We start from the raw sequence: 12,821 nt of genomic DNA on the forward strand, positions 1-12,821 counted from the left end.
GAATGGAGCTCGGCACTGTCACAGATTGATCGAGACACGGCGGCCCGCTGATCACAGCGGTGAGACATCGCTGGATCCAGGGGACAAGGTAAGCAACCCCCTACATGGATCCAGTGATACGATCCCGAGTCTGGCTCAGGAATACCGCTTATGGTAATGGCCTCGGGAATACTGCCAGAGAGGTTAAAGCCACACAAGCACACTACAGTATTACGAAGGAGAGGGCGAACAGCGCAGTAGCACCACACCAGGCACACTCCATTAGAAATGTAATTGGCATGAGGCTAAAAAAAAACTCGGTCAACATAATGGTTACCCTGGGTGAGTGTTTAAAGAGCATTTCCATTGTAATCACCAAATCAGAAGATGGAATAAGAGGCAAATAACTCCACAAGCTGCGTGCCAAGGGGAGCACCCATGGTGGGATCCAGGCCAAAGCAGAATTGCAGGCCAGCCCTACACATTCCAATCTGGAAGCTGCGTAAAAAGCCAACGTGATTATTGTGCAGCTGAGTGATGAGGAAATGGTCTTGATATTAATCTACTTTGAAGAAATCATCCAGAATTTAAAAGAAAAAAACCTCTAAAAAAAAAAAAAGAAGGTAAGCTTCTCTCAGTAAAGAGAACCATCCCCCTAAGGACATTAGCAAAAAAAAAAAAAAAGCTGAGAATCGGAGAGGTTATATAGGGAGACGCTCTTGCAATCTTTTTTACCAGTGTCCAATCACTTGAAGGCATATAAGCCAGTCGTAATGATTAACGTAGCCTGTGTCCTGTACTTTATGGTCGAGAAAAGTTCTCTCTTTTTTTTTAATCTGCGCATGTTATATGTATTCATCTTGAAAAGGCAACTCCTGAAAGCATGTAAACAATTACTTGCTTAAAGTACAAAGGTCCTAAATTTAAATTCCACTCAGTTTACGGAGATTTCAAAAATCCCCTATAGCCAGAAACCGTATGATTCTTACAGAGCTGCTGCAGCCTCATGTGACAGTTTTGTGCAACCTCCTTCACAAGCTTCAATATACAGTATGAGAGATGGATATAAAACCCATATTGGACTTAAACAGCACAGTGCTAGAAGCAAAGAACAAGTTTTGTATTTCTGCAGGATCACTTAAGGTTTCCTAACATTTTAAAGGCCTGGACAAATCTGTTGAAACTCTTGCAGATCACTGAAACAATGCTTCATTATGCCTGAAAAGTGAGAACATTAAAAGCGATTGTCGGCTGTATACATGCGTGCATTTGGTACATCAAAAAGTAAAGCATAGTTTGAAGAGAGAAATTATTGGTTATTCTACAAAGATATTCTATATGATTAGTACCCCTAGAAAAAATGCTAAATAATTGTATCATGCTATCGTGCCATTTTAAACTGCTTTCTGTCCTTGTCACACATCCAAATCTTGCGATCAATTAGTCAGCCTAAATAAATGTAGACAACAAGTTACTCTGGTGTAGTGAACACAATGATGCAATACAGCAAACATGGACCAGAGAAAGCAAAAGATCTGAGTTGTCTGAGGAGATCAGAGACAAGTATGTCAAATGACCACCTCCAAGAAGCCTGATGTTCCTGAGTGCTACAGTTGCAAAGAGTAAGATGTTTAAAAAGGTCCATCTGAGTATACCCAATTCTCCCTGTATGTGGATGCAAGAGGAAAATCTATGTCAAAATTTACCAGGACATCTTTTGGACTGATGAGACAAAATTGTAGCTTTCTGGCCAGTCACATCAGCTCTATGTTTACAAATCAAAAACTGAAGCTTTTTAAAGAAAACACCATACTGTCAAAACACAGAGGAGGCTTGGTTATATTTTTGGGCTATTTTAATGTGTCTGGCAAGCAGTACTTTGAATCTGGCCTGGGCACAATGAAGTCTCAAGACTATTAAGGAATTCTGGAGCGAAATGTACTACCATGTCATGGACCCTCCAAAAAGAATAATGATTTTCCTCTTGCATCCACATACAGGGAGAATTAGGTATACACAGCTAAAAGCACCCACGTATGACTAGGAACAAATAGGACTATTCTGAAGTGACCTATGAGACCTGATCTGAATCCTACTGAACACGTTTGAATGGAATGTTTCTCTGGAAACTACAGGATGATATTGCTGGCCTCTTCACCTGTAAATTCTGTCTGAAGCTGCCATGCTGTTGTGATGTAGTGGATTCAATGACAGATTCACTTAAAACATGCAGTTCTAGAGTCCTGACTAATTTGGCTGCATGCTTGCTCCAGATCATTTAGATGAGGCCGAACTCAAGACAAAAACTTTATTTTAAACGGAGTAGGTAAGTTTAAACTTCTATCATGTTTTTATTGCCGTCATTGTGACTCTATGGGGATATTTCCCATTATTTTCTGCCCCAATGACCTTTCTCCAGTCTATAAAACTTGACTTCCGGAAGACACGCTCCTCATGTGCAAAACACATTAATGTACAGCCAATGCCACTTCCAGGTATGTGAAATGCACGCTGGCTAAGGGACAGCAAGCAGCAGTGCAAGTATATCCTGCAAGCTATACTTGTTGGATGCGATTCTTTATCCCTAATCTCCATGTGAGTGTATAATTCTATCTTCCACATAATAAAGCCTTAAGAAACATACTACACTATATACTTCTTCCTGTGGTCTTTCCTTGGAGCAATCTATTTCGGTGGCACAAAGTGGGAAAGAAAAAAAAAAAAAGAAAATAGAGCTGGGATTCAGTCGAAAACCACATGATGGTCACTTTGTTGACCTTACGGTTTTGGTGAGCGAGCATTTTTCACACAAGTGGTGGAGTACTGATACAAGATTTGGGTACAATTTTTCCCCATACGGTGAATAGTGATTCACCACCATATATATGGAAATTTTATATTTACATCAAGTTTTGATAACTGTTCTGTGTAGCACTGACCCCCGAAGGAGCATCTGATTTAATTGGGCTTATCGTTACCTTCTTGACCTCATATGCGTCTAGGGGTTTCCTGAGGTAGATGGCCCAAGAACTGTAGAGACTGATGCCAGATCCACTTAGAGGGATTTTTATTTGCAAAAATAGTTAACGAACACAGACTCTCAACATAGGGTTAGAAAGTTGAGGTAGGAAAGTCCAGGTACTTAGTGCCAAGTCAAAATAGGAAATCCAGAGAATAGCCATTCACAACTGGATCCTCACCCTTATTGGATAGTCCTTCTCTCACCAGGCCTAGCAGCCAACAGGGTATTTCAAATCAGGTACAGTCTCTGCCACAGATTTGTTGTAAAACACTTGAACAGAACTGAAAGATATAGACAACTCAGAGAACCCTCTTATGGTACCAGTGTCTTGCAGCGGGTCCAGCGATACCACACGAGACTAGATTCACTTGGGGTCTTTCAAGTTGTCCAGGCTCTTTGTGAGAAGCCAACCCTTGCGTGGTCTTCTCCTAAAGAGTCCTCCCCTGGAAACCTTCACAGTTGCTGGGCCTCTCCACAACCTGAGATGGCACCGGACCACCTCTGAATCCTTCTTTCAGTTCTTTTGCAAGTTTCCTTTACTTGTAGTTGGGTGGATCCGCACCCCAGGCCATGAGAGTCCTGGGGGCTGGTCAGGAGGACCAGGACCAAACAGCCAGAAAGCACTTCTGGACCAGAACCCCGAAGCACGTGACGTCAGCACCTTAAGTACCCTCGCCCAGAATGCACAGCAAGAGTGACACTCCAACTGGGCTGTTTCCGAGAGACAGTAAACCCTTAATGCACCCAACTTGACTACGTTCTTGACCCTGCCAGAGATGACAGCGACACATATGGTCAGGTAGACCACCATGCAGTCCAGCCAGACTAGTACTGGAGGTCAAAATTTAGAGTAATTAAACCCAAAACCAAACTGTGGTTCCAGGAAAAGTTAAATGACAAAACACATAGCTCGTGCTCTTCAGGAGCCGACGCTACATCTGTTCAACTGAATTGTGGTGAATTGTGTGTGGATGTATAGGGCAGCACCTCCCAACGGGCACACCAAAAAGAAAGGACAACCCTTCCCCTCTTTGTACAAAAACAAGGCTAGATTTGGGCTTTAAACTACTGTAAGCAGAGAAAGTGAAGCAACTAGTATTTTCTGAAAAATAATCAGCCAGCAACGACAGCCTACTTATTTCTCTCAGTAGGAACCTTTTAACTGCTTATTGACCAACAGACCTCTTAGTAAGAGGTTCTAATCAATAGTGCTGAACACAATCACCTTTGTAATACATATAGTAATAAAGAAAAAGTAAATTTATCCATTTATTAACTTAGATAATTAAAATAACAGACATTAAGAGCATAAGAATTAAATATACAATATCCGGTAATAGTAGGCGCTGCAAGTGGGCAATCAAGGCATTACAACAGTATGTTACATTTATATATAGGCAACACAAAACACCTCATAGTACACAGTAGACTGCAGAAACTACTGTACAAGGAGTGTAGGTGATCCAAAACATAAATGTGTTACTATGAATAGGCAAAATTATTATGAAAATCATTTCTCATCCCTTACAACAATACAGTCATATCTATGGAAAGCTTTTAGGCTTGTTACTTGCAAGGAAATCAGAATACATAGATAACATGGTGGGCACAGAAGTCATGTTTAGACACTGGAGAAAACAAAAAGGCAAGCAATGTATAGAACAAGTATAATTAGTGCACTAAAAATTTGGTAACTGCATAGGTTTAAAGATGAACACCAGAATTAAAGATTGTTGGTTCAAAAAAAAAAAATCAAAAAAAAATCAACTATACATTATTTTATCTCTCACTCCCACAGGCTTACTCCGAGCTGCATGACCACCCATCCCCCACAGCCACTCTGATGTCATAATTTACAAGTCAGGAACAGCAGTCGAGAGCCCATCTACAACCTGGAGGGTTGGACAGAGAACGCCGACTGTTGGGGCATGAAGGATGAGGTAAGCATAATTGCTTTTTCCCGTTAATCCTACATTAAACAAGCATTTAACTCTTGCAGGGCTGGGGCATTGACAGGTTCTGATGCAAAACTAGTCCAATCACATATTTTAGGCAGAAGCTTTTCTACTGTTTCTAATGGAAGAGCTGTGCAAGTCTTAAAGAAACAAATGGGACAAGATTCTCTGTGGGTTATATTTTAATTAGGAAGGATGCTTTCATACAAATAAACTGATCATCCAAAACACAAAAAACTGTTTGTATCGATACCTAGCCTAAAACAGACATGGTCACTTTTCCCCATTCAGGGCAAATTAATGGGACCCAGTGATACCGACCGTGATCCCCTGTTGCAAAATACCGGATGTCAGAGCAGCCCATGCTCCTATGCCAGAGGCCAGAGCACAATTACATGAAAGAGGGGGTGCAACAGAGCTGTAAGTGACAGGGAATTGCTAGACGGGTAAGTAATGGAGTAAGGGTTTCCACGGGCACTGACACTTTGCCCTAAATTGACAGCATGATAAGGTCTCTTTAAAAGCAACATGATGAAAAAAAGGAAATCTGCCACTGATAACTTGGTTTTGGCTTGGGCGCCATCTTGTTCTGCTACTTTCACTATCCCTAACGTGATCAGTGACTACATGCATATCAGACACCCCACACTTCATTGGCTGCTTGTTTATTTGGGGTTTGTAAGTAATAAAGCCAGGATAAGGATGGCAGCTTTGAACTGTAAACCTTCAAAAACCAACTCAGAAGTGGCAGGTCCCATATGCAAGGTTCCCTTTAAAATTAGTGCTTTGGCCATACATGGCAAAGCAATGGGTTTACTTTAATCTCCTCAACCCAACAGGAAATACTGAACTTTTCCTACACCATTCATCCACCTACTTCAGTTAATGAGAGCGGGAGAGGCTGCATTATGCAAGTTATAAGTCACTGTGGATTATTCTCATACAACAACAGTAATGTATGGTGATTGGTTCAAACGTTGTCCCCTGGAATGAGATGCATGCTTCTCCATAGATGTATTTTAATTGCTCCTGGCAGATAAACAGTGGCCATTGAGTGAAGGAAAGGCAAGTATATACTCCTAGGGTGGGAGAAGTTGTTTTTTTATTGTCTCTACAAGCTTAAAGAGGAAGTAAACCCTAATGGGTTTACTTCATCTTTCATTCCCTGCAAAGGTAAAGCATAATGGACTACTATGCATCGCATAGTAGTCCATTATGTGTCACTTACCTGACACAGGAGCCAGCGATGTCACCGCTGTCCCCTGTAGCCCGGCGCATCCATCTTCTCGTGGGTCTCCTGCTCCGCTGTCATTCGGCGAAGCCGTGGTGACGTCACTCCCGTGCATGCGCACGGGAACCGCCACTCGCGGCATATCGCCGTTGACCGCGGCGCGTTCAGTGCACCGCTGTCTACGGTTTAGGAGATATTTCTTGGACCTACAGGTAAGTCTTAATCTAGGCTTACCTGTAGGTCAAAGTTGGTTGTAAGGGTTTACAACCACTTTAATCAGCTGCAGTATTTGAAGTCTTGATACAAGTAGACACATCTACAGTATATATTTTCAATGTAGAAAGTTCCCATATTAGGGCTCATTTAGAAAGGTTAAAGCCCCATACACACTATCAGATTTTCTGCAGTTTTTTCCCTTCAGATTTACCAAAACCATATAATATGAGGTCAAACCTTAGGAGTTTAAATTTGTACGTAATCAGGCAGGCCTTTGCACTACATGGTTTTGGTAAGTCTGAAGACAAAAATCTGCAGAAAATCTGATAGTGTGTATGGGGCTTTAGAGATTCTGCAGAATCTACTCATAGTTCAAACCAAACTGATCTACCAAGTTAAAATAAACCCTGAACAGTTACTGGGGATTATTGCACTTTGAACAGCACTATTTCCTCTGACTAAATAATCTGGTTATATTAGATTTCTTGTAGAAGTTTAAAAGTAATGCAAAAAAAGCGAACTCTGAAGCACGTTTTTGTAAGCTTACTCGGCTGCAGTCCACTGTTTAACTCAGCATTTAATTTATGATACACGCAGAAACATCTATAGAACTAATACCGTTCTCACAACTTATATACGCTGCTAAGAGTAACTGGTTGCATACTTAGAAGGAAAAAGGAAGGATAGGCCTGCATACAGATGGCATAAAAGTGCTTAAATACAGACTTTATTCTGATGACACAAATCCACAGGATGACATCCTGCCCGTCATCTACCCATTCCCCAATGTGTTCCACCCAAAAGGGTTTAATCATGGAGACTTGCATGCTTGGGTTCTTTAAAGCACATACAATACATCTTAACATACAGTAACAGAAGACATAATATTCCAAAAATGCACAGTGCCAAAACGGGCTATGCTATGGATAGTGTGTCTAACAAAAAACAATATCCAAAGTGTAGTGTAATCCCACGGTCAATGTATCTTATGGTTAAATCAAAAGAACACAGACCTACAGCATTTACCTACTGCTCTGAGCTAAGTTAAGGACGTATTCTGTTCTTTTAACTGGGTAAAATATTTAATGTATTCTCCGCCTGCTACATTTCCTAAATACACTGCTATTGCATAGCGTATGGCTGGCACAATGGTTCACCATCTTTTTCTGAAGACTCTTAGGGGCCCTTGTAATAATCAGGATATCGACACATGATTTAAGAAAAAAAAAATAGGTTTGCAAATTCATTTTTGCTTGCAGTCAGAGTAACCCTTGAACCAGGTTAAAGTCCTCTCTTGCCAACCTTTCCAATGGCGCAGTTGGCATGAAATCTCCCTATTCTGGTGTAAAAGGCAATTAAGATGTCAGATAAGGGTTGCAAAAAAATAAAGTTCTTTCAGTTACCTTGTTGAAATAGTTGTCAAGCCGTGTTTTGCCCTTTGCTACATGGTATCTATAGCGGGAAGTGAAACAATCATCTATGGGGCCTAATATGTACAAAATTGTCTACAACATGGCACTCCAGTGCCTTAATAGTTCAGAAAAAATTCTATGAGAAAGCACACCTACTAATATTCACAGTTTAAAAAAAAAATTAACAGAATAAAGAACATTTACACAAAATAAAGCTAAAATATGCCTTTGGTGATCCCAAGTCAGCTTTGTTTGGGGTAAGGTATCCAAAAATGATAAAAACTGGGATAATAAAATATTGACACCAGTGTGCCGCATTAAGGCTCTAGTGGAGTCACATCTTATAGGACTTAGAAAATCTAGCAGAAAGATCTCACCAGATTCCCTGGCTATTCCAGATGTAGCCTCAGAGTCTTGCCCTGCCTGATGCATTCCCATTATTGTAAAATATGTTTAACAAACCCTCTTCAAAATGGCCAGAGCAGATGAATAAAAGGAACAATCACCAGTCAAGTGAAACTGTCAATCACAATCTGTGATCACTGGATTTAATTTACAACCATAAAGCTAAAAAAGGTACTGTGGAGCTGATTGTAGAACATGCATAGTTCCTGATATTTAAGGGACCATTTACACTTTGCCAATCTGGAGCCTTGTGTTACTGTGTTTTGTGTCACACTGATGTGTCCTGCATTATGGCAGCCCAGTAATATTGACTGGACTGGCAATTTACAATGGAAAAGACGAAAAAAAAAAAAAAAAAAAAACACTTTGTTACTCATCAATAAAATTATTTCTTGGAGTATAGCAAGGATCTTAAAGTGATAGTAGAGGTTTTTCTTTTTTTTTATAACAAATATATTAACTTGCTCTATGCAATGGTTTTGCACAGAGTGGCCCAGATCCTCTTCTGCGGTCCCCCACCAGTGCTTTAGGTTCCTATTCTTCTCAGTATGACACCATAGGAAGCGACCATCTATGGTGGCACACATGCAGGCTCGATTCAGTGGAAGGCTGCTGAGTGGGTCTTGACACACAGCGTGGCTCGGCTCTGCCCCCTGCTCCCACTTCACAGGATTTGATTGACAGCAGCAGGAGCCAATGGCTCCCACTGCCTTAGACCCTGCTCTCAGACACAGCACTGGATTGAGAACGGCTCAGATAGTATTTGGGGGGTGTTGAGGGGTAGCTGAACATGAAAGGTTTTTACCTTAATGCAGAGAATACGTTAAGGTAAAAAACCTTTAGCCTTTAAAACCACTTTAATGTTCCATTCATACCTGTTTTGTAGCTCAAAGCTCCAAAACGCTAAACATCCAAAATCCCATGTATGTCCATGGTGGTTGTTAACAAGAGAGCACTTGTGTAACTGTAGCTCAATGCCTGATGTTCTAAAGGCTACATGAACTACATTTATGCAGAATGGGCATTTTTTACCCCCAAGATTTAAATGGGAATGACCAAATGTGCACAAAGCAAGTGTTTATGTGCATCTCTTCAGGGATTCTTTAGCTTGTATTGCTTCCCATTAGCTAACACACAAATACCTGAAGCTTGAACATATAAAAATGATTGAGATGTGCACAGGAAAACTGCTGTTCAGGTGTTAATATTCCTCATGTCCCACTCTGAAACATCCCAGGGAAATTTCTCTCTATTGTCTTAGTGTGGTACATGCTACATGGTTAAAGCCTGAAAGATCCTTTGTCCTTTTCTATACCACTTAAAATACATGCAGCCCCCCTCCCAAACACAATGCACAGTAGTGCATTACCATACATTTTGGTGCATTGCAATACATCCCCGTCAGAGCTGTATTGTCTTAGCGCATTGGGTGCTATTCAAAATTAATGGCAGCATATAATGCATATAATGCAAACAAACTGCAACATAATATGCAATACAAATGCTATTACACCACAACACAAGAGTGTGAGTCGGTCCTACAATTTCAGAGGCTTGTCTAGTAGTTCTAATGTACATAAAATGGAAGAAACCAAAATGACTATACTCAAACACCAAAAACAGTTTTCCATCCATATAGATGTAACATCACAGCTTATTTCCAGTGTGTATCAAATTAGCCACTTTATCCAAGCTACACGGGTATCAAACTGGCAGCCCTTCAGATGTTGAGTCCCATTGTGCCTCTGACTGTGGGAGTAATGCTTGTAACTGTCTGCCTTGCAATGCCTCATGGGACTTGTAGTTCTGCAACAGCTGGAGGGCACAGCCAGTTTAACACTACCTAAATTTTGGCAGCCACAAGTCTCAAAAGTCAGGAAACCAAGATTTCAGCAGTAGAATGGCTGAGCAACAAGGTAATATTTTCTTAAATACATTGATTTGACTTTTATTAATGCAGAGCTAAACCCACGTAGTATGGTTAGCAAATACCTCCCTTGTTTTGTAAATAGCGTTGTCCAGAGTTTTTTTTTTATATTGGGGAGTAAAAGTTTTATATACAATTACCCGATAATCCCGACAAATTCTGTCCTTTTTTCCGAGGCTGTTTATTTAAAAAAGAAACCACTAGTTCCCACTTCTGCAGGAGACAGGTGTGCTTTCATTCAAACCACTAGTCAATGTCCCATTGGTTGATTGATAATTGCCCTGAGCATTTTATTAGCTGAGGCAGGTACTTAATGTAAATGTATCTGCCACTTGCTGCACAGTATTGCCAGTTAGTGGAAAAATAATGGCCCTACCAGTGGGATTAAGGCTAGACATACACAGCGTGAACTTTAAAATTTGAGCTGTTGGTGATCCTGTCAACACTAGCTCACTTGCCAACCTTCAATTGAAAAAAGGATCCAGTGAAAGATCATCAGCCACACAGCAACTGCATCCTATCCAATGCAGCCACTGTTCGGACGATCAGACAGCCACGAGTGCTGCAGATGTCTGAAAACATCCGACAGTGCAGACTCCTCCATCCATATTGTTTAGTGCAAATGGCTGAATCAGGGACTTCTCTAGTTCAGTCTCCAGGCTAAACAAAAGGAATCAGAAGGATGCAGTAGTCTGTGGCTACTAGTATAACAGGAAACAAAACTACAGTATAAGGGAAAATTAAACACTGCTGCATTAATGCAAGTGACAGGCTGCACCAATTTTTTATTTTACTGATATTTACACTTTAAAAAGGATAGGTTTATCCTGTGTTATTCTCAGTGTATGGAAACCTACTCACATACTTGGAAAAAGTTGCATTGCCTCTCTGTAATGGCAATAGAAAAATCTCACAATTAAAATCATAAACTGTTGAATGAACATGAAGCATTAAAACACTGTATAAAATACAGAATTCTGAAGTAATATTTGCTGCTATTTGTAGATCTTCATTAAAAAAAAAAAAAAAAAAAAAAAAACTATCTATTGGCTTGAAGAGTTGAGTACCTTGTATATCACATTCATTATTCTTAGGCTGGATACAGCCTGCAGGTTAGATTTTCTTGCTTTGCTTGTTGAGCATGAAGCATGTATAGAATGCACAAATATAAGGAAGTTGCCAAAATGACTACAGCATGATGGTACACATAGATAATTGTCATAACCTCAAAGCAGCCAATTTAAGGACATTTATATATTTAACTTGGCCTGTAATCACTATACCAATCATTTACATTGTGGCATATAATGCCCAATTACAAGACAAGTAGCTCCCTCTGGTGAATACAAGCACTGAGGTGTAATGTCGGGCTTCCCAGTTTACTAGGGTCGACCTTTATTGTACTGGGCCACAGAAAATAAATAAATAGGATTCTGAAACGGCCCCATAAAAAAAAAAAAAAAAAAAAAAAAAAAAAAAAAAAACACCACAGACACAAGCAAAACGTATAATTTAATTGATTCTCCAGATCACTATATGGGTATGTTGTGGGACACAGCTTTTCCAGGAGTGGGGTACTTCTATCTACTGGGATCCTACACAGCAGTAAAGCTGGGTTCACAAAAAACGGACAACTGCTAGAGCGCCACTAGGATGTGGGGTGGTCATTACTTAATCTAGCAAAGATAGGAATTAGGCAAGGGCTTAGATTTCCGTGTGGTGCCACATCTCACTAAACATCTGCTCAAGGTCATACAGACAGAAGCTCATGGGATGCAAGCCTGCAAGTCTATGAGCTGGGGAAAAAAAAAAAAAAAAATTGATTGTTTGGTAGCCAACATTTTCAGACATCCATCTGCCATCGCCTCTACAAGGCCATTTATATAAAAAGCTCTTGAGATTTTACACTTCAAAATTAATAATTTCCACCATAGTATTCTAAAATGATATCCAGTAATAGATTGTCAACCAGAGATTTTAGTCATGTGAATGTTCCTGTGTAGATCAGACACACTGCATTCTCTTACAAAATAAATAAATCTCTACTATTTGGAAAATATCCCATCCAGATTTAGCTAACCCCTGAGCATGACCCAAAGACTGGGTAAAAAGGCTGACCAATTTTGTACCTGGCCTATTCATTCTGGATATTTCCAGGACTCATTTAAACCACACTTGATACATCTTGAAAATGAGCTTATAAGCAAATACAGAAGGTTGTTTTTCCCCATGAAAAGAGTGCTGCAGAGGTCAGACGTATGTATGGAACGTTCCAACATCATTAACTGTGCAGAAGAAGCAAAATACACAAACACAAATGAACAGCCACAACCGAATATTTCATGGGCTGAAAGAAGTCAAAGAAAATTCCATCTTGGCAAGTCAAAAAAGGACACTGGCGGGGGAAAGGAAATCTACAAAGGCAGAAGAATGGTGATGCCACTAGGATTCTTCAACCATTTGTAGAAGAGAGTTGATTGCAGCTTCCTTGTTCCCTCTGTATTCCTCCAGAACTGATTTAATGACCTCAGGGTCCACTGTTGGGAACATCTCTTTGAGGGCTTTAAGGTCCTCTTCCCAAGATTGATGATGAGGATTTACTGCTGGCTGTGGTAGAGTCATAGGTGCTCCAGGGTTGTACATACCTGGCATACCTAGAAGAAAATTTAAAAAG

The 12,821-nt window shown here is 40.3% G+C and overlaps 1 protein-coding gene across 4 annotated transcripts in view; it reads right to left on the reverse strand.

Moving 5' to 3' along the window:
* Window positions 1–4,257: 4,257 nt before the first annotated feature.
* TOLLIP (toll interacting protein) overlaps window positions 4,258–12,821 on the reverse strand; it is a 108,403-nt gene continuing 99,839 nt past the window's right edge. For all 4 annotated transcript variants that reach the window (XM_077460463.1, XM_077460453.1, XM_077460472.1 and 1 more), the window contains one exon: window positions 4,258–12,801. In XM_077460463.1, the coding sequence (XP_077316589.1) occupies window positions 12,590–12,801 (212 nt within the window). In that variant the 3' untranslated portion in view covers window positions 4,258–12,589. The remainder of the gene's footprint in view (window positions 12,802–12,821) is intronic.

The sequence above is a fragment of the Lithobates pipiens genome, unplaced genomic scaffold, assembly GCF_037356315.1.
Source record: "Lithobates pipiens isolate NorthernLeopardFrog02 unplaced genomic scaffold, aLitPip1_a1.2 Scaffold_10, whole genome shotgun sequence".
Lineage (NCBI taxonomy): Eukaryota > Metazoa > Chordata > Amphibia > Anura > Ranidae > Lithobates > Lithobates pipiens.